This window comes from Balaenoptera physalus (genome assembly GCF_965194825.1).
Source record: "Balaenoptera physalus genome assembly, chromosome: 13".
Taxonomy (NCBI): Eukaryota; Metazoa; Chordata; class Mammalia; order Artiodactyla; family Balaenopteridae; genus Balaenoptera; species Balaenoptera physalus.
This window is the reverse complement of record NC_138892.1, coordinates 82,274,432-82,302,172: the sequence shown is the minus strand read 5'-3', so window position 1 is coordinate 82,302,172 and position 27,741 is coordinate 82,274,432. Positions and strand designations below refer to the sequence as shown.

Sequence of the window (27,741 nt, the reverse complement as noted above, 5' to 3'; positions counted from 1 at the left end):
ACTAAACACTCTGAAAGTCGGCAACAGCTAGTAAGCTCGAGACTCAAGGAAGGAAGTGGGGGTGAGGTCCCTAGCTTTTATGGGTTTTCTTTTTGCCTCCTAAATCCCAGTCTTGCAGCTGAAGAAGCCAACAACTCAGAAATGCCAATGGGTGCAGATATAGACACACACACACACACACACACACACACACACACACACACACACAGCCAACAGAAGCCTGCCCTCTCTAGCCAAAGGACCAGGAAAGGGGCAGCTTAGCGAGAGAGGAATCCTTTCGGAGACAATAACCCCTTTACTCCAGCCAAACACCACAGAAAAGAAAGGGTCCCCACCCTCCACCCACAGGGGCAAAGGCCAAGTGGGGAGCCTAGGTTTCCATCCTCCCAAGACTGTTAGGAGGCCCCCCAACACCTCCACCAGGGTGATGTCAGTGGAAGCCCTCTGAAGAGTCAGGGCCTTCACTGTGGCCCGCCAGGAACAGGGGCACCCTCACCACGTGGGAGCCTTAATTCCCAGCCCACCCCCACCCAGCCGCAGTCAGGAGCTCCTCTACCTCAGATACCAATGGAGGCTGAGGGGGAACCTGACTTTTAACACCACTTGGCAGTAACAAGGTGGTGCCCCCCCATTTCCCCTTCTGGAAAAAAAAAGGCCAGTTAAAACTCAGAGTCTCACAACACAATTTTAAAATGTCTAGGTTTCAATAAAAGATTGTTATCATATCCAGAACCAGGAAGATCTCAAATTGAATGAAAAGTCAAGCATCTATTAAACACCAAGATGACAGAGATGTTAGAATGATCTGACAAAGATTTTAAAGCAGCTATGACAAAAATGCTTCAATAAGCCATTATGAACAAGCTTGAAATAAATGAAAACATAGCCTCAGCAAGTAGCCCTCAGTTTAAAAAAAAAAAAAAAAAAAAAAAGCAGCTATAAAGAACCAAGGAACTGAAGTCCGAACTGAAAAAATACAATAAATGAAATAAAAAGCTCAGTAGACGGGCTCAACAGCAGAACGGAGGGGACAGAGGAAACAATCAGTGAACTGGAAGAAAGAACAACAGAAATTACCCAACCTGTACAACACAAAGAAAACAAATGAAAGAGCCTTAGAGACCTGCGGAACTACAACAAAAAACAGACACTCATGTGACTGCAGTCCTGGAAGAAGAGGAGAAAGAGGGCGGAGGTGAAAAAGTACTCAAATATAACGGCTGAAAACATGCCAAACTTGGCAAGAGACATAAACCTATAGATTCAAGAAGCTGAGCAAACCCCAAACAGGATATACCCAAAGAAATCAATGCCAAGACACATTATAATTAAACTTCTGAACACTAAAGAAAAAGAAAAAAATCTTGAAAGCATCCAAAGAAAAATGATACCTTACCCATAAAGGGAAAACAATAGATCCTGACTTCATAAGGAGTAAAGGCAATTCATCAGATACAAGCTAAACATGATTTAGTGTTTTTGCCCTCAGAAGACTTCATATAAATTTACAAGCCAGAAAATAAATCTTTTGGTTGATAGTCACTGAGCTATAAAGCTATCATACTGCTATTCTCAGCAACAGCAACATCAGACAGGGGTTGAGCCTACCACACATCTTACCTTTGGCTAAAGACTCACCACCCCCGCCCCCAGGATAGGTGGATAGAATAATCCTCCAATTCATAGAACCAATCAAATATTTATTAAGTATCCACTAGACACCAAACCCTGTGTCATATCCTACATGGGAAGAAACAGACTAAAGAAAACTTTTTTGAATAGCGCTCACAAGCATTTTCTATTAACAAAAGTTTATATAAAATAGCATAAAATTAAGTATCTAAAACAAAGAAAGCACCATTGGTGTTTTTAATATGTTCATTTACTTCCAATATATGAATAGCTTAACTTCATGAAAAAACAACCAAACAAAATTCTCAAGAGTAGCAGGCTTTACATAAAAAAGAATGAAATAATGCCATGTGCAGCAAGATGGATGCAACTAGAGATTATCATACTAAGTGAAGTAAGTCAGAAAGAGAAAGACAAATACCATATGAAATCACTTATATGTGGAATCTAAAATATGACACAAATGAACCTATCTATGAAACAGAAACAGAATCACGGACATAGAGAATAGACTGGTGGTTCCCAAGGGGGATGGGGCTGAGGGAGAGAGGAAGTGGGAGGGTGTGGTTAACAGATGTAAGCTTTTACATATAGAATGGATAAACAACAAGGTCCTACTGTATAGCACAGAGGACTATATTCAATATCCTATGATAAACCATAATGGAAAAGAATATTAAAAAAAAGAATGTAAAACAATAAATAATTTTAAAAAAATAAAAAAGGAGTAGCAGGCTTTAAAGGAATAAGTCTACAGGAATATTTAAAAGACTTCCCTGGGACTTCCCTGGTGGTCCAGTGAGTAAGACTCCGTGCTCCCAATGCAAGGGGCCCAGGTTCGATCCCTGGTTGGGGAACTAGATCCTGCATGCATGCCACAACTAAGAAGTCCACATACCGCAACTGAGAAGCCCGCATGCCACAAATAAGAGTCCACGTGCTGCAACTAAGAAGAAGTCCACATGCCGCAACTAAGAAGCCCCCACACCGCAACTAAGAAGTCCACACGCTGCAACTAAAGATCCCACACATCGCAGCTAAGACCCAGTGCAAACTAACTAACTAAATAAATAAACAGCACATACACTGCTAGGGTGTTTAGAAAAAAAAAAAAAAAAGACTTCCCTAATAATTAACAGCAATAGCAGTCATCTCTATGTTGCTCTAGTGATGGTCATCACTATCCTAGGAGTGTTTAATATCTATGAACCATTTGAAATTGCAGTTATTTGACCATGTCTACCTATAAAAATGGCAATTTTATATGGTTCAATCTAACACCTGGGACACTAGGATACAATTATATATAGAATCACAGATAGGGAAAAAAAAACTCTCTTCTAGAATGTAAATCTGGAAATTCTTCAAAGAACTGAAATTTTTGAAGTCTTAAATATTAGGTAGGTAGGATTTGGAAAGGCACAAAAGACTAGTTAGATAGCATGGGGTAGGTGGGGATGATGAGTAAAATTGTGGAAGCAGAATACACTATGCACACGAAGGGAACTGACCCTTTCCCTAAAATGGTACATCCAAAGACTTGCTAGGGGTTTTCCATTTTATTCTACAGCAGCCAGAATCATTGAAGGTTTTAGGAAGAAGAAAGACAAAAAGAATGGCTAACATTTATATGGGAATTTATTTTGCTTTGTTTTGTTTTACAAAACCCCTTTTACTTGATTATCCTCACTTCTCTGATTAGGAAATTGTGGTTAAATGTTAAGCAACACCAGGGTCACATATTTGTTCAAGAACTATAACTCAAATCCAGATCTTCAAGCCCTAGGTCCAATGCCTTTCCAGTACACCACAAAGGAAAGAATGTCCCAGGAAGAGGAATACAGGGCAGGTACATGCAAGATGCATGGAAGCAAATATATAACCAGAGGCAGGGAAACCATTTAGTGGGTGATGTATAAAAATTCAAATATCTCAAAACTGTTATGGTGCACACAGCTGCTAGCAATTCACAATGCACCTGGGAAAATCATGTTTCACTCTGAGTCTCCAAGACCCAGTTATTTTCAGTTTCCAACCCCTCCACAGCACAGCTTTATCACAAAAATCTAAAATTACACTGGACGTATTCCCTTAGGTAAGGCAAAAGTTAGTCAGATGTCACTTTCCCTATAATTAAAGGGAGACGCTAAGAATATACAACGAATATCAATTTCTCTACCCCTCAATTTATAGAAGAAAATTACTATTTTCTAAATGTTCACTAAAACATTTAATGAGAATAAAGGGTAGAGTCAGTCTTTCTTCCCCCCTTGGTGATAGCTGGGAAAGAAACATGTATAATTAAAATATACACATATTTGATGTTGCCTAAATATTTTACTATAAATATATTAAAATATTTTAGCCAAAGATTAAATATATTATCAGAATAACTATGGACTGGTAACACCAACTTACCTGAGAGCAGAGTTAGTAGCAGATCTGGAAAGACTTTGGAGTCCTGCAGCATGAGTTACACTATCCCAGAGAGCAGAATGATATTGTAGAAACAGCACAGGGCTTTGAAATTAGACAAACCCCAGGTCCAATTCATTTCTACCACTTACTAAGTGACCTCGGGTCAAGGTGAAATCACTACTTTGTACTTCCTATCCTAATCTCTAAAATAGAAATCATTGGGATAATTATGTATGTAAAGTGTTTGGTACATATACCAAAATGCTCAAGAGATGATATAGTTATCCTTCCTTCCTCTGATTCTATCTGATCAGTAACTTGTCTTTTTCCATTTTTCTAAAACAAGCACTGATTGATAAAACTTTGTCTAACAAGGTCGTACAGATTTTTTTCTTTAGCCGCACTCCGCAGGATGCGGCATCTTAGTTCCCCAACCAGGGATGGAACTCGTGCCCCCTGCGGTGGAACCTCGGAGTCCTAACCACTAGACCGCCAGGGAATTCCCCAGACTTTTTTTTTTAATCCTGAAAACTCCAATACAGGTCCACCTACAATTCTGAAAAGGTTCTCAAAAAAAAAGTTTATTCCTAATCCATTTGGTCACAAAATCTGGCCTGACCTGGACTATAATTAGGTAAGCAAACCTGACTAGCTTATTTACAGTTAGTTTATTCCACCTATATGAATATGCCTACATTTTTCCCACAGAAACGCTAATGTGTTTGATTCAATAGTGCTGCCTCAGACCCCCCTGGGAGTAATAAATAACATTATAACATTATATGCAGTGGATTTCCTTTTCAAAATCTGAAATCTAAATTCCTAAATACAGAAGTACCACAAAAGGTCCCCTGCCCCCAATGACTTCCGATAAAAGTAGATGAGGTTAATATTAATTTATCATTCCTTCCCCATCCTCTCATCCCACACAACACACCAAGCCCCCTTAAACCTAAAGGTCTTGAGGCTGGCTTTTACTGCAATATCTGAGTTATGATTTCCAAAATTACTCTCCAGAGAACCTGGGCTTTAGTCTCAGATTGTCCACTAATTATTTATATGCCTTTCTGCATATCTCCAGGCCTCAAACTCCTTAAGAATAAAAATCAAGTAAACAAACTTGAAAAATTCATCTTCTAGAAAATTAAGATGTCAATAAAGAGATCAGAATGTCTGAGTGTTCTTAGCACAATCTGAAGAAGTGGCTGGTGAAAGTACTTTTAAGACACCAAAATCAAAGATAAAGTTCGAAGATTTCATAGAAATAAAATATCTCTACCAAGTCAACATTGCCTCCCACTCTTTTTTTAAAAAGCAATAAAAGAAAAAACGGTCCATACATGCCATGTGCCACCCCAGACAAAAATAAAAACAAAACAACTATTCTTAAATCCTCATGTTTCAATATCAAACTTACTGTGACGTTTAAATTCCTTCTGCAGTTTACTGATCTGGTTGCTTTTTATCCTGTTTCCAGATAGAGTTTTCACTTTCTTTGGTTTCAGTGTAGTCTTTAGACTGGGTCCTGCCCTTGCATCTACCACCTGGAAGAAAATACTGAATATTTAATACCATTTTAAAAATGACACCTCTGTATTCCCTTGGTTCAGACGAATGCTTATTTGAACGAGCCAAATTTGAATTTTCTACTCAGTGTTTGAGAGCTCATGTGCACTTTTAATCATCACATGGTATTAAAGAATAATTTATCTAGTGGTTTTTTTCCTTTGAAGTAATAGCAGGAGTCTGCTGGACAAAAAATTTACATAGATTTTATATATGGTGAAAATGACCCAAGTAGGTTATGAAAAACCAAACCTAACAACAATTAACATTTCTATAGGATGATGTTCTGCAGTTTACAAAAAGTTTTCATATACTTTTGATTTTAACTTCACCACAAAGCAGTAAGCAGTAATTTGTTACTCCAGTTTTAGGGTAAAGAAAAACAAGAGATATTCAACTATGTATTTTGCCTTATTTCACTAAGCTAGTAAATGGGCAAGGGTGGGTGGGGAAGGGGCCCAGAATCAAATCACGGTTTTCAGACCTATGCTTTATGCTCTTTTTACTACACACCCTTAATCCCTGAGGTCAGCCACGTGAGGGCAATGGCATGTTCTCCCACAGCCTAGCGTGGCCACTGGTCTAGCCCCATATGGTCTCATTTCTCATGCCTTCACTCACATTTGCTACTTGCAGATTTCTACCCTTATGTAAAAAGGTTGACATTACCTTCAAAATCACAATTTGGATCTTCTCCAGGTAAACTATTAATTAAAGAAAAACTCACATTTTTATAGGTTAACAGACCCACAGAAACCTATTATAATAATGAAACATTGTCACCAAAGGACAGTGTAAGGCTAATGTAAGAAAAAAGGTAAAAAACAAATATTTTTTGCCCAATTAAAAGCAAACATTTTGTGTAAATGTCATAAATCTTCTGAAAGCTAGCATACAGAAAAATTAAATAAGACCTAAGAGTGTCGTTCTGGTCATTGAAAATATTTTCTAAAGAATTCTAGTGACGTTATAAAGTGAAATGCAAATAGAAAACACATTTACATTCCAGTTTGATCTCAACTAGATTTAATATAGAGAATAACAATAGCTTCTATCTGAGTGATTACTATGTGTTATACTTTATATACATCATCTCACTCAGTTATTACAACAGTTCTGTGAGATAGCTATTATCTTTGCACTTTATAAATAAATGTCACTTGCCCAAAGTTCACAAGTAGTAAGTGGTTTAAAGGCAGGCTTTAAATCCAGTTCTGATTATAAACCAATGTGCTCATTAGTACCAACATGAATTAGGACATACATAATCCTAGGAGATGAAAAAAAGGATCCATGTCTAATTAACTCTAGGAATTTCTGGGTTAAACCTAAAAATATGTGAAGTGTACACTGTGGATCTCCAAAAATGGGTATATTCGATACAACCTTAGAGAAATGCCATACCAAGCTATTTTGCTCCCAAAAATGCCAAAATGTTAAGTGATTATATCTGAGCAGCAACCAGTGCTTTTCTTTATTCTTTTCAGACTTTTCTACCCTAGGAACATATTATTTCCTAAATTAGGGGGAAAAATTAATGTTACTTTAAATATAACAGAGGTATAATTGAGAAAGACAAAAGATGAACTCACATGATTCCAGTTTTTTTTTGATCCTGCTGGCAATTTCTTCCATCTTTTCACAAGCAGGACACAGGCATTACAGATGTCTCCTGAACGAGTCTCATGTAACCTGATAAGAAAACAATCAAACCTTTATTAGTCTCCTTTACATTAAAGAACTCATGCAAGTACATTTCTTTTAGAAAAAACACTATTTATAGTTTATAGATGCTATTTCTAATTGTCTGGAGTGATCCAGTTCCATTGTTTCTGTAGAATATTTCAGAAATATAATTAACTTCTAGATCCAATGAATCAATTCCATGTGCTACAATTTGGTCATTTTAAAATAAAGAATGTTGGGCTTCCCTGGTGGCGCAGTGGTTGAGAATCTGCCTGCCAATGCAGGGGACACGGGTTCGAGCCCCGGTCTGGGAAGATCCCACATGCCGCAGAGCAACTGGGCCTGTGAGCCACAATTACTGAGCCTGCGCGTCTGGAGCCTGTGCTCCTCAACAAGAGAGGCCGCAATAATGAGAGGCCCACGCACCGCGATGAAGAGTGGTCCCCACTTGCCGCAACTAGAGAAAGCCCTCGCACAGAAGACCCAACACAGCCATAAATAAATAAATAAATTTAAAAAAATAAAAAAATAAAAAAAAATAAAGAATGTTTTTTAAAACAATAGCAAAATTTAAGACCTAGAGAAGATCCTGGTCACCATGGTTTTAAACAATGCTGTACAATTAATCTTTCTTGAAATGTGTAGATACTTCATAAGCAATAAAACACGACCCTTTAAGTAAAATAATGTGCTGTGATATTCTAGTTTCACAACAAACAAAACCAGAGAGGCACTGTAATTTTTTTTTTTAATGAATATATCTGCATAGGGGGAAAGAAATCTATAGTTACCAAGCTATTTTTTAATTGTCTCTCTGAGGAATTTTTCATTTACTACACTTTTCCTGTATTATAAATACACAGAAAAATACTAATAACATTTATTATATATACAACTGGAAATAAAGACATTAGGAGAAAAATGTAATTTCAAAAGGCAAGGTTGGTTAGTGGAGACTGACAACCTTCAAAATAAGTACAAAGTCTAGGATTAACAATAAATAATCCACAAAATGTTTTGATAAGAAAGAACAGTGGTGAAATTAATTTCTAACATGGGAAATGGCTCAACATTAAGCATTTTATTTCATCCAAATATTTGTTGGACAGCATTTTATTAAGCAGAGGTTTATTGTCAAAAGATAAATAAAGAACGAAATTATAAAATAAAAGCTAACATAGCCTGACAGGTTTCAGGGCAGAACATTAAGTCCTGTTAGTATCCTCAGCAGATTGGGTTAAAATATATTTCTATAATTTAGAAAAACAATACAAAGGACAGAAAACTAGTGGAGGACAATTACTGTAAGAGAGAATAAGGGTAATTTTTTAAAAAAAATCTCTTTGTACATCCTTAAGTTAACAACAAAAGGGTTTGTTTGATTATAACTTCTAAAGGGCTTCACAATTAATTTGGTAGTTCCTCATAATCTGGAAAAAGGAAGGCTGTCAATATTGTTTGATTTGTTTTAAGAGCAAGTGCCTTGAAATAACCTAGATTAGAATATGAGTGATTTTAATTATTAGCACACTGTTCCAATCCCTTTGCTTAGAAATACTGCTGTATACTGTGATCTTTTTCACTCCAAAAATGGTACAAACATCACATGATCTTACCCAAAACAGCTCTGGAAGTCCTTTTCATAGCGTTTACTGTCAGTGAATCGAGAACTGGAGGATTTAGCTCTGCAAATACAGCAGCCCTCTATACTTCGGTACATCTTTGGCTTGTGAAAACCAAACATCTTTTCTTCTGGGCAATAGTCTGTAAAGCCAAGGGAATTGATGACACAGCTTTGTTGAGGGCTATAACAAGAAACCATTAAAAGCGAACTCTCTGCTCCACCCTACCCCCAGCAATGCGGTATTACATGACCAAGCGAGACAGGAGGGCTCTGGTGAAAACTTCTCGGATCCACCTCAATTCTAGGCACACGGGCATAGCAAGTGTCTAAAACACACAAAGTAGCTCAGGTATTTAACAAGGCTTCTACTACCTCCTTCTCCCCTCCTGGCAAACACTCATTATAAAATTGCAGGAAGGGGACTTCCCTGGTGGTGCAGTGGTTAAGGGTCCACCTGCCAATGCGGGGGACAGCGGTTCGATCCCTGGTCGGGGAGGATCCCACATGTTGCGGGGCGGCTGGGCCCGTGCGCCACAACTACTGAGCCTGCGCTCTAGAGCCCGCGAGCCCCAACTACCGAAGCCCACACGCCTGGAGCCCGTGCTCCACGGCGGGAGGGGCCACTGCAATGAGAAGCCCACACGCCACAACGAGGAGTAGCCCCCACTCGCCGCAACTGGAGACAGCCCACACGCAGCAGACAAGACCCAACGCATAAATAAATAAATAAATTTAATTTTAAAAATAAATAAAATAAAATTGCAGGAAGGAGGCATTTTCTAAAATTCAAGATTTTAAGTAGAGAATACAACAAACTCTCCCCACTATCCTGTGAAATAATGGAATCATACACAATGGAGGACACATCCTAAAATTTAAGCTAAGGCACCCCCTTTTATTTTGCATCTCTGCATTAATGTGATTCCCCCCTCTTGGAAAGTTTTGGGCACTTACTACAGGACCACTATTTGATACTAAGCACACAAGTAGCTCAATATGCATCAACCTACACTACTTTGCCCTATGGGAAATCAGAGGTGATTTCTTCTGTGATAAACGGGAAGTTCTAAGGCAAGTTGTCCCTGAATTGAAACTACTGAAAGGAAGATGTGAAATACACAAAAATCCAGGGTTATAATTTAAGAATAATAATTTTATAAATCTTTAAGATAAATTAAGAATGAGCTCATGTTGCCTGACCAGTGGTCTGCACCCCACAGCTGTCACAGAGGTTTTTGAAGCTCTGCCTTAGAGCAGTAATAGTGGGAGGCCTATGTTCAAAAACATAAACTGTGATTTCCATGATCAAAAAGATCTCAACATCAAGCAAGGAAGGAAGATTCAGCTCTAGGGCTGGATGCAACAAAAATGTAGCTGGCAGTAAACATGTACCTTGTAAGTAATTTAGAATATCCAAACCAAGGACCAACTTCACCAGAACATCTGGACTGAGAGGTGATGAAAAGGTAATGAACAGAAACTAAACCCCAAGGGACAAATCCAGAGCAGGGTGTGTGTGTCTGTGTGTGTGTAAAGGTCCAAATACAAATTATCACAAAACCATCATATAAAGCAACAAGAAGAGAAAATTATTAATACTAACTAGATTTGTGCCCACAGTCTTAAGAGTTATAACCACAGAACACCACCCTTTTAAAAGTTCTGTTAGAAATACACTCAAATATACAAGTAAAACAAAAATTTTGGTGTTTGTCTTTGGATGACCTCTTGCCTAACCTCATTCCATTCCATTTCTGGTTAGCCATACCAGAGCAAGTATATGAAAGTGATTCAGAAAAATAACCAAATATCCAGGATCTGTGTGTGTGTGTGTGTGTGTGTGTGTGTGTTTGAGATGCAGGGATTCTGAAATATAGACAAAGGGTTTATAACTTGTTTTTAAGAAAATATTTTATCAGCAAATAACTAAAGACTTAAGTCTTCCTTTTAACAGGGGCCACTGTTCATTAAGTGTTCTTTGATGTTTTTGTTGGTGAGGGAGGCAAGCAAAAAGGGAGGTGCAATGGGGCAGAAGGCCACTCATGCATTTCAATAATTAAGCCTAAACTAACAGTTACTTTAAGAATTGTTAAAAACAAGCAAATAAAATACTCCTAGTTGATAGTTAATTATTTTCATTAAATGAGATTTTTTGAAAGGAAAAAAATGAGGAAGGTGCTCTGTATATAGTAGGAAAAGGCACAGACCTGTGAAATGAGGTAGATTTCTTTTTCAATCTAACAAACCCGTATGATAAATGAAAAGAAAATTGCCTCCTGAAGAAAATGGCCATGTGCTGCTTTGGAAAAAACAATGTCAAATGACACAGGTTTATAGAAACTTTAAAAGAAGTACTCAGAAAGTACAAGCTATTGCTTTAATTTGTATATTTGTTTTGAGGCAAAAACGTAACCTCTTTCTAGTCCTTTCTAGTCTAGTGGGCTCTCCAAACTCCCCCAACGCCTTCCATTACCATCAAGGTCAAAAGTCCAGAGTTCCTCTTGCAGTCACCAGCTTCATCAATAGCTCTAGGAAACTTCAACCTCCCTTCTCAGCAAGGACAAAGGAAGTACAGCAAGAAAGGCCAGTTCATTCCATTAATACACAGACCAAATCCTATTACAACAGACAGACTCCTATCTCTACCCTCACAATCCCCTTCTCTCCACAAATAAACATGCCATCAAAACTATACAAAAATCAGATCATCTCCAAGATATGAACTACCTTCACTGAAGCTGGATTTGACCAAGAAGCCAGAGTTTGTGCCAGTTATCATGCTGGCAAGCTGCTAAGAAATACTAGGGCTACCGCTAGGTACTGAGGCTTTCCTTTTCATCAGCAGCTATTGTGAATCAACTGTTCATCTTCAGTATGATTTTTGTTGTTGTTGGGGATCTCCACAAAACTTACCCAATAGTACCAGTGAAACAATCCATTCCTCAGCTTGAGGATATTCTTCTTAGACATCAGAAAAAATATAATAGCCTGGTATCTTCTGATTGATAATCTTTTATGTAGTTCTGCAACCTTTTTTTCCTGACAAAATTCTTCTGCCTAAACATCTGAGTAGGGTCTAAATCCTAGCGTTCACCCTCTTCCAAGCAGTGCTAAATGCCGTAAGGAGGCAGGCACTTGTCCTAATGCAGCACACAAGTAGTGCATGAGCCTTTTAACGGATGATTACTTAATAAACCTATTAAACCTTTTCTGAGCTTATTCCTGCACTTGAGAGGTACCTGGGAATCTGCAGCAAATACACAGGGGTTTCATCTTGGGCTTTGTTTACAGCAACCCAGTTAAGCAGTGGTTGGTGTTTAGCCATTTTGAGCTTTGGGGAACTCAGAGATTAACTGAAAATATTTTCACAAAATCTACAGACCCACTAATGTTTTAAAAAACAAAAAACCTTACCTAATCTCTGGGAAAAAACTAAGGACACAAACTGGCTCTGAAACCAAGTTACTTTATATATTTGAGAAGGTAGTGGGTGAGCATGGCACAATTTGATTTTAAACTTGGAATTTCTGTTATCTCAACAAACCGGGTGGTTCTTTAGAATACTTCTTTCCTATAAAAATACTGAATCACTATGTTGTATACCTGAAACTAACATATAATATTGTGAATCAACTTCAATTTTAAAAAAAGAATATTTCTTTCCTAATCCCACATTTGTGCAATATTAAATGATCCCTCCAGAACAATCTATTTTATCTGTTCAAATTATTTGTGATTTTTGCATCTATTCTTATAGATGTCACATCACTCAGCAGTGTTCTAATAGAAGGAAGCTAATACCATCTGCTTCCTAATTGATGAACAGTTACAGATGAGAGTATACCCCGTACAATCTCACCCTTAAGCATGTATTTGCAGAAGGCAGAAGAAAATTGACCTTTGAGATAAAGGCAAAAATCAGAAAGACGTAAAATGCTGATTATAAACCGTCATTTGCCTTCTAAAATTAGATAGTAGTGATAGCTGCAAAACTCTAAATACACTAAAAGCCACTGAATTGTACACTTTAAAGAGTGAATTTTATGGTACATAAATTATATCTCAATAAGCTTGTTTTTAAAAATAAAAAGACTGGGTTGGGAATTCTCTTATTGCCTTTATTCATCTTTGTAACCTCAGCACCTAGAATAGTGCCAATCATGTGGTATGCACTCAATAAATGTGTTGATTAAACTTTTTTAAAAAGTTGTCATCTGTATAGCACTTCATGTTTTATAAAGCACTTTCATTGACATTAGTTCTTTATCTACTGTCAGCCAAAAAGCCACAAATCTTTTTCAATACTGTAACAGTTAAAGACAAATCAACCATGCTGAAATTACTGTTCTGTCCAATTTAATTCAATCTCCCCAAATTAAAAAGATTAAAGTTAATAGCTAAGTCAGCAAAAGCCGTAAGAGAAATAACTGTAATTATATGAACAAATAGCATACATAGACAACAATGTGAATTTTTAAAATGCAACAATCAATTCTAAACATTTGTTTTGATTGATTTACTGGGGTTTCTTCCACTTTAAAACTTCCAAAAAGTTGATCATAAAAATTCAGTGATCGGGCTTCCCTGGTGGCGCAGTGGTTAAGAATCCACCTGCCAATGCAGGGGACAAAGGTTCGAGCCCTGGTCCGGGAAGATCCCACATGCCACGGAGCAACTAAGCCGGTGCACCACAACTACTGAGCCTGGGCTCTAGAGCCCGTGAGCCACAACTACTGAGTCCGTGTGCCACAACTACTGAAGCCCACGCGCCTAGAGCCCGTGCTCACAGCAAGAGAAACCACCACAATGAGAAGCCCACGCACTGCAACGAAGAGTAGACCCCGCTCGCCGCAACTAGAGAAAGCCCACGCGCAGCAACAAAGACCCAACGCAGCCAAAAATAAAATAAATAAATAAATTTACCTTTAAAAAGAATTCAATCATCAACTTAATGAAAGGATGGGAAATGCAACCTTAGTGTTGGACAAGGAAAGGCTGAAGTAACCACTGTTTATCAAGATACAAAAGAGCCAATTCTAATCTGATCTAATGAGATTATGAAGCCAAAGAGTAGGGATGATGTCTTACTACACTTAATTCGGCACACATAAGGTAAGTTTACTGAGTACAGTACAATATAAATGGGAAAGAAATCTTCACAGCCAATAGTGAAGGAATGCTATTTAAGAAAATTTTTCTGATAAATAGCTTAAAGGTGATGTCTTACAATTTTTAATAATACCAAATACCTGATTTTAAGTTCCAACTAAGAAACAGTATGAAGAATCGTGAAATGCAAATTTTAGAGCTTCTAGTACCCTTTTTAATATGGAATTAGGAGACAGTGAGGTGAAGAACTTAATTCTGAAGAGTATTTTCTTGTCTTTCAAATCTTATAAGGGTGTGATTTTAACATTTAGGAAAATGGAGAGGGTTCTTATTATGATAAATGTAACATGTATTAGGCTCACCTTAGTTGGTATGTATGCTTTGAAGGACACCAATAGTTCCTCCAATGTAATAACTTCCCCAATTTTACTTTCTAGATTCCTTCTGGGTAGTAAAGTCTTTCTTATATTCAAAAATACTTTTCAAAACTCAAAATGCCACTGGATGGACTAGATAGATTGAAGAAAACAGAGAGAAGTAAGTATGCCAAGGATGATAAATCAGCTTTACAGTTAACTTCACAACTTGTCCATGCCATCTTGAGAAGTGAAATTCTGATGCACAAATTAGGGGTGCAACCTCCCAAATTAAAGCATTCTTAAATTAAAGTGATCTTAGTTTTCAACAGACCAAAACCCTATAGCTTCTAATCATCACTTTTTCTCTCTAAAATCCAAATGACCTAGACCTTTAAAAAAAAAAATACATAAGATATTGGAAGCAACCTAAATGTCCATGGATTCTCAGACTGGTTAACGTATGGTGTCTTCATACTACAGGATACCCTTTCAGCCCTTAAAAAGATGGCAGTAGTTCTACGACATGTGCAGGGAGGGAACTTTTATCCAAGGTATCTTGTTATACAGTATAATCCTATAGTATGTTTTTAATGAGAACTTAAATACACAAACTGGCTTTTTAAAATAGATTTTTAAAAACTAGTAAACAGCAGTTGCCTCTGAAGGGTACAAGAATGAAGGAGGCTTACTTTCACTTTACTTCCTTCTATACTGAAATTTTTTTTAATCAAGAGCACCACACCCCAAAACCTTAGTTATCATCCATATCTTGACTTAACTAAAGAGGAATCTGAAAAAGCCCAGAGAGTTTAAATAAACTTCCTCAAAGACATACAAAGAGACACACATTAGGAAATATATTCCACAGGAGAGAGTACAGAATAGACTAGTAAAATCAGAACAGACAGAACAGAATGGGAAGGAAACTGCAGAGAAGAGACAAGCAAAAGATTTGTAAAGTGGGAAGGAAGCAGTGGTGAACAAAGACAAAAGGAACCAAGCAACCAAAGACAACTTTGAAGTGAAGGAGATGTATTCTTTAGACCTGAACTTTAAATGGCAGGATGATGGGAAATGAAGAGAAATAAATACGAAAAAACACTCACGATCAAAAGTTATGGGCAACCCTGAGTTCTTGGAACTAGTAATGCTACCCTCAACACCATTTTAGTCAACGGTATGCTATCTTTAATCACATATAAGTACAGGACCCAGTAAACACTAACAGTGTAACTGGAGCAACACTCTTCACAAAGGGTCAAATAGGATTGAGTGTTTTGTGTTCTCCTCCTGCTAGGCCACTTGGATGCAGTATTCCCCTACAAGGAGACATGTTTCTGCAGGGCTTAAGGAAAGCCATGGGGCAATTAAACACAACTATTTCCTCTCACCTACTTCTAGTAGATACCAACCCACATCCCAACACCAAAGGTTCTGAATTTACTTTACTGATTCACTTTTTTAAGTGAAATTTAAAAATTTAAACCTGCCTGGAGGAAAACTGAAAAAGAGGTGATGGATCCCCACTTGTTCGCCAATAGCTTCTCCAAACATGTACCCAGCCTGAGAAATTATATGGTAAAATATTTATACAGTGGTGCCTATGGAATCCACGTTAGCAGAATCTAGAACTCCTCCTACAGGAAAGGGGTCAGACTCAGAAATAAGTGTTCAGCTGAAGTAGCACAGGTTAAAAATAAAAATCACAAATCCAGGTCTGAGTTTTAGATAGTATAAAAAAATCCCATTTTGACAGTGTTAAAAAAAAAACTGGGTATCCCAATACCAGATTAAGAGAGATTCCAGTGGATGGGAAAGTTAAAGGTTGGGAACATAGTATTCATTTGCTTTTAAGAGATGATTATCAGTAAGAAATATAACTATTGTGAGTGTGGTGAAGAAGGCACTATGAGTCAAGTTGGAGTCTATTTCTGCTTTTGTCTTTACAAGTAAATACGAAGTCACTTAGAATTTTACTTCTCCCTTTGTAATATTAGGGTGAAATCTCACTTCTACTTTGCAGGGATGCTGTGAAGTAAGAGTATGAAAATATCAGTGTATGTACACCATTTATTTCCTTAAATTTATAAGACTTGCACATTATAGAAATATAAACTCTATCTGTCCCAAGACATGCACAACAAATTAAAATGAAGGTAGAATCTTGATTTCTGGAGGTTTTCTTTTAAGACCAGGTTTGTGGGAAAAGAGAAACTTAGCATTTTCAGAGAGACTTTTAAGTTCATGAAACTAGACCATATTCCTTTCAGTGAAGCTTGTTCTCCCATTTTCAAGTTTGACAAAAATGTGAAGAAAGCACACACCTGGTCTAACCCAAACCTCAGGAAAGTTCCTTAAGCTCTCTGAAGCACCAATACAAGAACTGGCAGTCCTAACCTTTAAATGCCCTAAATTGATCATATAGTCTTCTCTTCCAAACACGCTCCTCCTGTGTTCACCCATCTTGGTTATCATCCATCCATACAGTCACACAAAAAATCTGCAAGTCAACTAGGCTCTCTCTTCTCATCCTCTGCATGGTCCCCACCATGTCCACGATGAAATCCTTAGCAAATCTGCTTCTTCCTTCACTTCTCTGGTTCATGTCCCTTCCATCCCCATTGCCTGTTTGTCCCTCATTATGGTGTTCGAACACCTGTCAGAGCCTCATAACCGACTTCCCTGCACCCTTCAGACAGGTGGTATCTTCCTAAAGTTCAAATGTTAATATTCCTTCCAAGGTACCAACACTGGCTTCAGGATATATCCAAACTCCTTGGCAAGAAATTCAAAGCTTTTCAGGATCTAGTCCTGACTACCAGCTGCTCCCAACTTAGAATTCTGATATTCCAGGAGTGTCAAACCAACTTAAATAACTAGCCCCATCTCTACTTAGGCTCCTATTTTTGTCCAAGATGGTTTCTCCTCCATCCCCTTAACCTGAGAAATTCTTTAAGGATTCTATCTTTTTACAAAACCTTTCCATAGCTAACAAACACACCAGAACTTGTTTAATGTGTTATTTCCTCTACTCAATGATAAACTGTTACAGGGCAGAAACTAAATGTATTATTTCCTCTACTCAATGATAAACTGTAACAGGGCAGAAACTAGTTATATTACAACCAGGTGCTGAATGTACAAAGTATACAAAACTGGGTGGAACTTGCTAAGAAGAGTGGGGTAGCCAAAACTGATGTTTTGAATGGTGTCATTTTTCTTTAACATTTAGTCTGTAGACTTTTGCAGAAAAAAATTGTGAGCTTTTAAGATTTCCAGGAAATGTAAACCAAATGAATTACTTTAATTAGAAAAGATTAATAGTAAACAAGTCAATGCTTTCATAACAACTGGTAGAAAAAATATTTCTTGCTGATTTCAAGCAGGCACGTGGAGAGGAAGGGAAGATTAGGAGAATACTGTGCGGAGAAATGAATCGCAAAATGAGAGCTATTTAAACTCAGCATATATTAACACCAACCAAATTTAAAAAACATTAATCCAAACTTATAGTACGTGAAAACAACTAAATATGAAGCTAGAAATGAATTATTTTAGTTCAACTGCAACTTTTGTACTTGAATATATAATAGCAAATGTGCCTGTGACTTCCATATTTCTAGTACAAAAAGAAAACTTTGCTCCCTTGAAAATACACTCCCTTCTTTTGCATTAGCTGCATTTCCAGATCATTTCCATAATACAGAAAACCTTAGTTGCAGATTCAATTAAAAGAGAAACTGAAAAAAAAGAGAGAGAGAAAGAAACTGGAGAACCAAAAGACAACAAAATATTTTCACTTTATAACAGGACACTCTTGTGGACAAATCAGGAAGAAAGAAAATAGCACATTCTAGATTTCCACAGGACTTTTTGATGTAAAGTGGTTGAATCAGAATTGGATTGGCAACCAGGAGTTGAAGGCAGTGTACTCCCAGAACCAGTTTCTGAAGGTGGGGGAGAGGCCAAAGACATTCATTCTTTCCACTCATCATTTACTGAATTACTTCCTCCAGCAAGGAAACTGATCCAGGCCTCAGTTTTGTCTTCTGTAAAATGTCTACTTCCCAAAGTTGTCAGGACAATAGTCAGTATTTACCAAGCACATGATTTGCTTATTTATATCCCCAAGAACCAGGTATTATTATTATTATTGCTATTCTGCAGGTGACAAAATTTGACTACAAAATGACTTACTTAAGATGATCAAGTCTTTGGAACCTAGGCATTTCAACCCCAGAGACTTCTGAACAACTAACCTAGTGCCTCAACAAATGTGTTCCCCTCCTTCTTAGCCAATTATATTCCCAGCACTGCTTAGGGAAAAAAGGAAAACCGCATATTTTTAAAGCAACCTACTATGTGCCTGGCACAGTAAATTAATTTGTCCTTACAACAGCTTATAAAGTTGGTTTAGATTTCAAATAAGCTTAAGCTTTCCCCAGTGAAAAACTTATTTTACATGGAAAATCATTCTCAAATTGCTTTTTTGACATAAATCTGCCTGAGTTTGAGCCTCATGAGCCAGGTTTTCCCAGGGCCTGATTACAACTCTGGGAAAAAATTGATCATCCAGGTTCCAGATATACAGAATTAATAGTACTGTGCAACAGCAGCGTTGAGGCCCACAAAGGTTCTAGAATATACTATGTATTGAACTTTTCAACTCCAATCTCTGGCAAAAGTAATGCAGAAAGGGAAGGCAGCAGAGACCTTGTCTGTGTCTTTCCCAGTCTCAACTCATTTACCTTTATAAACCAAATCTCTGCTGCACATTTCCTCTGATATTTAAAACAAAAACCCTTAAGATATTTTATTTGAAATTTCCCGGAATACTGAAATTCTAGCTGTAACTCGGCTATAAAATACTAATTAAGAAAAACAAATCAAAGAATTTCACAGTGTATTTGCAAAGCTCTTCATATGCATTTTATTTTATTTGTTTTTTTATGCTGCAAACATTTTAATGATTATTGTTGAGCATACATTTTGGAAATTTTTTTACTTCAAACTGCAACAAGTTAAATAAATGTTTATAATATACAAAGAAAATACAACCAAAAGTAAAACTTGCTTTAAGTGTGCCTTGCCTCATATGCATTTTAAATACCTGACCCAGAGAAACAACTGCCCAAAGCCAAAAAGTTATTAAATCCAAAGTTTCTCATTCTCTCGGGGAAAATGTTTATTTAATAACAAAACAATGACAGCACAAAACTGGTTTCAATTTGTATGGATGTTTTGGTTTGTGTGGGCATGGCATCTCAGAATATTATTATTTTTCGGTAATGACCACTTTTAGATTCTAGCTCTTAAACATGGTCAAAATGCAGGAGAAATCAAGAAAGAAGCAACAGACGTGGTGCTGCTTATCGGATGTCTAGACTGCAGGCAAACCCCAAATACCAAAGAAGCATCCATGTGTCAAACCAGCATAATTTCTGAGCTATGCCTGGGGCCACATACCAAAAAAAAAAAAGTTAGCTTGGAAAGAAAAAATCTAAGAGGGGTAACCAGAAGGTCAACCCCAGTTCACAGGAACTATGAAGCAGCTAGCGGGCATCACTAGCCACTACCTTGTGTCAACCCCTGAGCAGCTTCCTCCCCAGTTCCCACAGAAAATCTGCAAGTAAGGCCTAACTCCTACGTACTAGCTTCTTCAAGGTCGTCCAAAGATAACGCCCGGAACATTGAGCCAAGCATACCTTTAGGGCCGAGGAAGATTCCCCCTTCCCCAAACCATTATATAAATACTTTAAATGCCATCGGGCTTTTCTCCAAGTCCACCAGAAATAAACTCCCAGAATTTAATTTAGATTCAGCAAGTAATATACGTGTTCGGTTTTGCAACATAAATTATTAAAGGGCTTTTCAAGTCAGGCAAACTCCAGTTCAAAAACAGGTGCTTTCAGAGTACTTTTAATGACAAGGTCAAATTCATCTTTTTAATTACTAGGAGGAAAGGGGGTGTAGTTTTCTTAAGCTTCCTTAGGACAACGTGAGAGAGGAGTGCGGGGGGAAGGACGGCTGGGGAGAAACTGTCTCGCCCCAGGTTGATGTTTGACTAAACAGTAATTCCTGGTCTTCCGGGTGCCTGGAGTAATCGAACGTTAGAGCGAGAAAACAAAAACAAAGAAACCTAGTAGGGTCAGAGTTACGAGAACAAACTCTGCACCGCCCTACCACCCCCAAGAAGCCACCCCTCCCAACCAAACCAGCCCTCGCCCCAGCCGGCCCCCCTCCCACACGTAAACACACAAAGACGAGAGCTGCACGCACGATTCACCCACAGTCCTCACTTCCCTTTGTAGGACAACCGGAGCCCCGAACTTCCCCGCGGTGGTTTTTCGGGTGTCGTCGGGGCTGGGCCCCCTGCACTTGCGGGCCGCGGCTCGGCTGTGGGGGAGGGGTGCTCGCCGCGCTCGCCGGTTTCCCCGAAAGCAGCAAAATGCCTCCCCGTCCCGCCCCGGTTCTCAGCGGTCGCCCCAGGCTGCGCTTCCCCACCCTCCCCGGGCACGCGGCGACGGCCGAGACAGAAGCAACCAGGCAGCAAAGAGAACCGCTCCCTGGCGGATCAGTGGGTAAACACAGCAACTGGGGTCGGAAGGAAAGTTCCCGCAGAGAGCTGCCCGCCGGGGCGGGGCGGGGGCGGCGGCGGCGGGAGGGAAGCGCGTCTCTCGCCGCCGCCTCCCTCACCTGCGCCGGAACAACGGGCCCCGCGCCCGCCCGCCCACCCGGCCGGCCCGGCGCCTCCCGCAGGCCGCGCCTCCCGCACGCTGCGCTGCCGGGGCTTGTTCCTCCTCATGGCTTTGCCCTGACGTAATTCAAACATGGCAACAGTTCGACTTCAAAGGCGGATCCACAGACCTCCCAGACGCAGGCTTCGGCCCCGGGGAGCCGGCCGAGCCCTCGCGGCCGCGCTCTCCCGGGCCCTCGGCCGTCGCGGCACCCGGCGCCGGGGCTCCAGCGCCGGGCCCCGACTGCCGCCCCTCGGCCGCCCGCCGCGCGGTAGCACGCCGCCTTCCCCGCGCACCGGCACCGCACCGCGCACAAGTAGCGCCGCCAAAGTTTCCCCGCGAGGGCCCGAGGGACAAAAAGCCCCTCCCGAAACTCGTCCGAACTTCGGGGGGGCCCAGCCCGCCCAGCGGCCGCCCTGAGCGCCGGCCGGGCCCGCACCGGCACATGCAGCTCTTTGTTTTCTGTCCAGCCGGGCGCTGCCTACGTGCAGCCTCAGGGACGTGGGATTGTTTCTCAGGGGGAGACACTTAACGACCGCCCAGGGGAAGGGTCCGGACCCCGCGCCCCGGGACTCCGGGGCTAGTCCCGGCGTCCTCCCCTAGCAGTAGGCCCATTTAATCTAAGTTTTGCAATGTCCTTGATAAGAAACGCCCGGATTCCCCGCCCCGCACCGGCCGAGAGTTGGCGACTTTCACTCTGCTTTTTAAACTGGCAAGACGCCATCATCAGCAAGTCACATTGTCCTGCCGGCCGGCCCCGACAGCGCCCGCATCTCCCGGCTGACCGCGAGCCGGACGCTCAGCCGGACCCCCGACCAAACCCGGGTCGCAGCCCCAGCACGTGGTCTGTCACGCTCGGCACAAAAAGCAGTGCCCTCCGGAGTTCCCGCACTCCTCCGGCTCAGTCAACGCCGCTGCCTCCATCCCGGAGTCAACTCGGCTCCGACTGGCCATCTTAAGCCGCGCACGGTCGCCCTATAGAGCGCCGCGGCGCCCAAATCTACGCTACAGGTGAATAAATTGCGAACCAAAGTTGAGGCTCCACAGACACCCCGGACGCCCGTGCTGACTGGGCGCGGCCCGGGGAGAGGCGTCTGCTAGCCGGGCCGCTTCCGAGCAGCCGCGTGTTGCTCATTGTCGCATCCGCATCCCTCCGGAGTTGGGCGGACAACGCCACCCGCGTGCACTCGGGCCACGCCGGCACCGACCCGAAAGGCCGATTTAAACGCCCTCCGCCCGCCAGCTCGCAAGTAGGCGGCAACTTAGTTTTCGAGCGAGGGGCGTTCATTGTCCACCCTCATCACAACACGCGCGGGGGCCGCAAGAAACTAAAGCACGAGGTCCAACAACGGCGGCCGGCCACTCCCGGGCGCGCGCCCACGCGGGTGCACCGACCCGGGGTCCCTCCGCAATCGCCAGCAACTCCTTTTCGCTCGGGCCTTTCAGCCACCGAACTCCTTGTCGCCAGCGAACACTGCGGCTGAGAAAAGTCATTGTCACCTTCAACGTGGATCCCTCACCTCCGGCGATTCCTCACTCCTTTCCAGGCTTCACTCACTTCCCCCACCTCAAGACTTTCGGTTTGCCTCAGATACCCTCCCCAATTGAAAAGGACACACTAAACATGCAGATACAAAAGAATCTGAGGTCTGAAGATCACGAAAACAGCGCTCCCAGCAATGCCATCTCCAAGACAAAACTTCCTGTGTGTATATAAATGTGTGCGTGTGTGTCTGTGGAAGGAAGGGGGAGGTGGTGAGGTGAGGTGAAAAGAGAAAAAATGCCACTCTTAAATCAATGCCTCGTGAGACAGTTTTGCACCACAGCAATGTTTCGAGTCACTCACCTGCCAAAAGCAGACGTTCCACGCGCAATAACGTTCCCGAGGTGCGGAGTGCACGCCAAGCCAAGCCCACCTCCAAACGCTCCCTCCTTCTCAACTGCCTTGTCTAGAAAGATTGTCTCCTGCAGTTCTGCAGTTGCTACCGCTGGCGCGGAAGGTGTAGATTCCGCTTTCCCTCTGCGCACGCGCGGCTCCTGGTACAAAATTCTCCTGAATCGAACTTATTTGCATACGGGCGCGCGCGCGTCGATGGCTGGGAGGGGAGAAGGCCCGGCGGGCGCGCGCGCTCCCGAGGCCTCTATTGTCCTTTTAAGGGGAGAAGCGCCGCGGCGCGGGAAACGAGGCGGCCAGAGAGAAACGGGGGCGGGGACTGCTTACTACAGCTGACGTCACATAAACAAACGCCCCCTGGCTGGAGGCGGCGGCCAAGGGGGAGTGGCGGGATGGGAAAGGCGGAAAGGTTAGCAACGCAGGGAGAACACTAGACTGCGTGAAGTGCTTTCCGCTCTGAAGCTCTTCAGGCGCACGGTTTCGCGTTGAAAAATAGTTTTGAAAACTGTTTTTGCAAAATGCTCACACCTGTGCCCGGTTTCTGGCCTGAAGTGACAAGGGAGGTGGTCTTGCAAGCATCCACACTGAGTTTATACGTTTCCCACATTTGCTAAATTTTGTTTGAAAATGGGTTTTTGAATCTTTTTTCTTTTTTAATTTTCTGGGGCCAGAAGAGGTTTGTCTTTATTGCAGTTTAATGAGTCTTTTAGTAAAGTCCCATTTTGACACTCTATCCATTCACTAACTCCTGTCTGCCCTCCTCAAACAGTAACCCAACCCTTTACAATCCAATTTTCTTCTCCACTTCGGCCTTAGGATTTCAAGCCTGAGTTGAACGGTTGTTGATTTCCGTGGGAACAGTGTCGCTTTCCTAAAAGACTAGTTAGTGGAAAGCCAGTAATCTAGGGACTTGCATACCATCTCCAGCTGCTGGTAAAGTGTGTGTTCCACTCACCCAGAAATACTACTACCAACTGGTGGTCTTGGGAATTGAAAAAGTAGCCATGCTTCTTGCCTCAGGAGGGGAAAAAAACTGAAAAACTGAAATAAATCTTCTCAAATTGGTAAGTGAAAAATGACTGTGATACACCTTTATTCCCAGACACATCTAACACCAACAGGCTGAGACCCTGACTTAATGATAGAGGGACATGGGGAGAGAGGAAGGATGTTTTTCCCAGAAACTTGATATTGGTCCCAGGATACAAAAGTGTGGACATCAACCATAAAACTTAATCATCTGCTGACAAGTTTCACTGCTTTCACTGTAGTGTCAACAATATGGATTTAAATAGATACTTCTGAAATGCTAATTTAATAGGACAGCCAATTCCTAGTACATACAAGACAAATCCACTTCTGAATTCAACTAATGCTTCTTTTTTTCTTTAAGCTCTGTAGCATACTATTTCTGTAACTGTATATGAAAATGATGTATTAAATACCTGCAAAGGAGAAAAAAACTGACACCTCTCACTAAAATGTGAGCTCCCTAAGGGCAAGAATTTAATGTTGTATTCATTTTTGTACTCTAGTGCCTAAAACAGTGCACAGAACATAATAAACTCTGACTAATTGCTTGTAAGTAATAAATCAGTGGACATTTTCAACTTTATTATAGACTTATCTCACATAAAAACAGTTTTAGTTTAGAATTTTTGTGTTCAACCTAAAATGAGTTTGGAAGTTACAGTGATCACCTTGATTGATATAATGCCTGTACTTATCATAAGTAAAGCAGAATAGGCTTAATAACCATTTCTGGGCTTTGGTGGCAAAATGGACTCTAAGCATAAACTTCTACCTTCTTCTTTTTGAAGAGGATTTTTTAAGTTTGGCCCCGGTTGTCTCAAGTACTTATATGGTTTATGACAGATACTCCAAAAATAACTTCACATTAGTATATGCTTCTGAAAGTATGGAAATTGCAAGTATAGTAATATTTTTCAAACTTCAATTATTGCTTATAGGATATATCTATATATTTAATATAAATATAAAATATATATTTATATAAAATGTAAATATGCACCTTGAATGCCTTTTCTCTTGAAAGTTTATGTAAAGAATATATAGTAAGCCATTGTTTTATAATAACTTTAAACAGAGTATAATATAAAAATATTGAATCACTATCTTATACACCTGACATTAATATATTGTAAATCAACTATACCTCAATACAAAAAAAAGAATATATATTGTAATCCAGGGATGAAATAGGTCTAAATGTGCAAAGAATGCAGGAATTACAGTATTTTGGATATACTATGCTACTGAGCTAATACCATACAGTAAGACTTCCTCTACTCTCAAAGTAGGGGTCAAGAAGCAATCTGGGTAATTTTTGTAGGAAAGGTAGCAACAAAATCCTTAAAGAGAAATTTGAGTTCTTTAGAGTCTTAAAAAAAAAAAAAAAGCACCTGCTATTTTTGAACAACCAGGTGCATTCCACAGGTTCTTTTGTTCATTTCATTGCTTGAGCGTGTTGTTATATCTGGCTCTATCCAGGGCCAATAGCTTCATTTATGAGCTACTTTAAAATACTATTTCCTGAATAGCCTAAGTGACTTTTTCATAAGGAAGGAAGGAGGGAAATAGGAAGGAAGGAAGGGAGGGAGGAAGGAAGGAAGGGAGGAAGGAATTTATAATATGTAAATTTGGATTATAGGAGATTGAATTACACCATGTTAGGAAAATATTTGAGTATTTTTAATGACTATAGTGCTATTTTGAAGTCATACTGAGTTATCAAAAATATTGAAATTGGGACTTCCCTGGTGGCGCAGTGGTTAAGAATCCGCCTGCCAATGCAGGGCACACGGGTTCGAGCCCTGGTCCGGGAAGATCCCACATGCCACGGAGCAACTAAGCCCGTGCGCCACAACTACTGAGCCTGCACTCTAGAGCCCACGTGCCACGATTACTGAAGCCCGTGTGCCTAGAGCCTGTGCTCCGCAACAAGAGAAGCTACCGCAATAAGAAGCCTGCGCACCGCAACGAAGAGTAGCCCCCCGCTCGCCGCAACTGGAGAAAGCCCCCGCGCAGCAATGAAGACCCAACACAGCCAAAAATAAATAAATAAAATAAATAAATTTAAAAAAAAAATATATATATATATATATATATATATTGAAATAGAAAATGTAGTAAAAATTGAAATTGAAAATAAGTTACCAGATACTCTGGTTAAGCCAACTACCTCGCTTATAATTTGTTGTCCCCGCTGCAGAATTATGCTTATTGCTCAAATGTTTTCGTTCATTTAGCAAACATTTAATGATCATAACTGCCAGATAGTAAAACCATTTCAGAAGTAGGGAGGCTCAAGCCCCTCTTACCTCATCTAATTTATTTCTATATAATTCTATTTTACTTGCTACTTTTTCTTCTGTAGCTTTTTTTGTCTTCTTTTGAGGATTAACTATTGTCAGCAATTTTACAATTTATTATAATCTTGGAATGGAGGAAAAATTATATATAAAGGACTGAAAAGGACAATTCGTGCTTGGTAATGAAGGATATTATCAGCAATTTAGTAAGGTTTGTAATGACAACTCAAGCTAATGATTGTTTTTTAAATGAAGGCTGATACCCTCATCAGAGACTGGTACAAACCACATCAAAACATTTTTGTTGAGCCCAGGAAAGAGCTGATTATTATTAGTAAACATTGGGTTTGGTTCCTTAGCAGGTAATAGCTATAAGACTAAACGTTTTCCTCACGCCTAAACAAGCACAATATTTTGTTACTTATTTGTTTAAATCCTTTTGAAATTCAACTAACAAGTGGTCAGAGCAAGTCAGATAATTTTAAACTATAAGTATAGAATTGGTTATGTGATCTAAGCAATCCTCCAGCAACTGTTGACAGCTGCCAGAAAAAGGTATCTATTACTTAATCAAAATTAACTTTTCAAATTTCTGAACTTAAAGACTTAAAGAATTGTCACAAATTTACTCTTAGAAAGAGCAACCTCTGAATTTATAGAAATTTTAAGTCTTATGACATTTGAATAGCATACTTTAAAAAATAAAATTACCGGTAACAAAAGTAATTTTATTTTAAGAAGGACATTGACAAACTAGAATGAGTTCACAGGAGAGGTAATCAGGATGATGAAAGAGTCTGGAAACCACAGCATAAATGCAATAATTGAAGGAAGGGCTATGTTTTGATTGAGCAAGAGAACAATCTTTGACTATCTGAAGGACCATCATTAGAAAAGCCACGGACTTCCCTGGTGGCACAGTGGTTGAGAATCTGCCTGCCAATGCAGGGGACACAGGTTCGAGCCCTGGTCAGGGAAGATCCCACATGCCGCAGAGCAAGTAAGCCTGTGCGGCACAACTACTGAGTCTGTGCTCTAGAGCCCGAGAGCCACAACTACTGAGATGGTGTGCCACAACTACTGAATCCCACGCATACTGAAGCCCGCGCGCCTAGAGCTGGTGCTCCACCACAAGACAAGCCACCGCAATGAGACGTATCGAAGAGTAGCCCCCACTCACCGAAATTAGAGAAAGCCCACGAGCAACAACGAAGACCCAGCGCAGCCAAAGAAAAAGGAAAAGAAAAGCCAATGGGCTTATTTTTTTACACTTAGGAACCAAATTAGTCTTGAAAATCCCAAGAATGTCTTGCTAAATATCAGAAATATTTCTAAACATATGAATAGTCCAAGGATGGGTCAGGATACTTCAGAAGGCAACTCC

The 27,741-nt window shown here is 40.3% G+C and overlaps 1 protein-coding gene across 5 annotated transcripts in view; it reads right to left on the bottom strand.

Moving 5' to 3' along the window:
- The window catches only part of SINHCAF (SIN3-HDAC complex associated factor), a 30,732-nt gene extending 5,234 nt beyond the window's left edge, over positions 1–25,498 (bottom strand). The window contains exons 1-4 of one of the 5 annotated variants that reach the window (XM_082419880.1): positions 22,978–25,498; positions 8,919–9,066; positions 7,209–7,308; positions 5,468–5,594 (exon numbers count right to left, since the gene is read on the bottom strand). In XM_082419880.1, the coding sequence (XP_082276006.1) occupies positions 5,468–5,594; positions 7,209–7,308; positions 8,919–9,046 (355 nt within the window). In that variant the 5' untranslated portion in view covers positions 9,047–9,066; positions 22,978–25,498. Of the gene's footprint in view, positions 1–5,467; positions 5,595–7,208; positions 7,309–8,918; positions 9,067–11,839; positions 15,454–20,673; positions 21,007–22,159; positions 22,645–22,977 lie in introns of those variants that run through there. The other 4 variants (XM_082419877.1, XM_082419881.1, XM_082419878.1 and 1 more) reach the window with 4 other exon arrangements.
- Between the last annotated feature and the right edge of the window lie 2,243 nt (positions 25,499–27,741).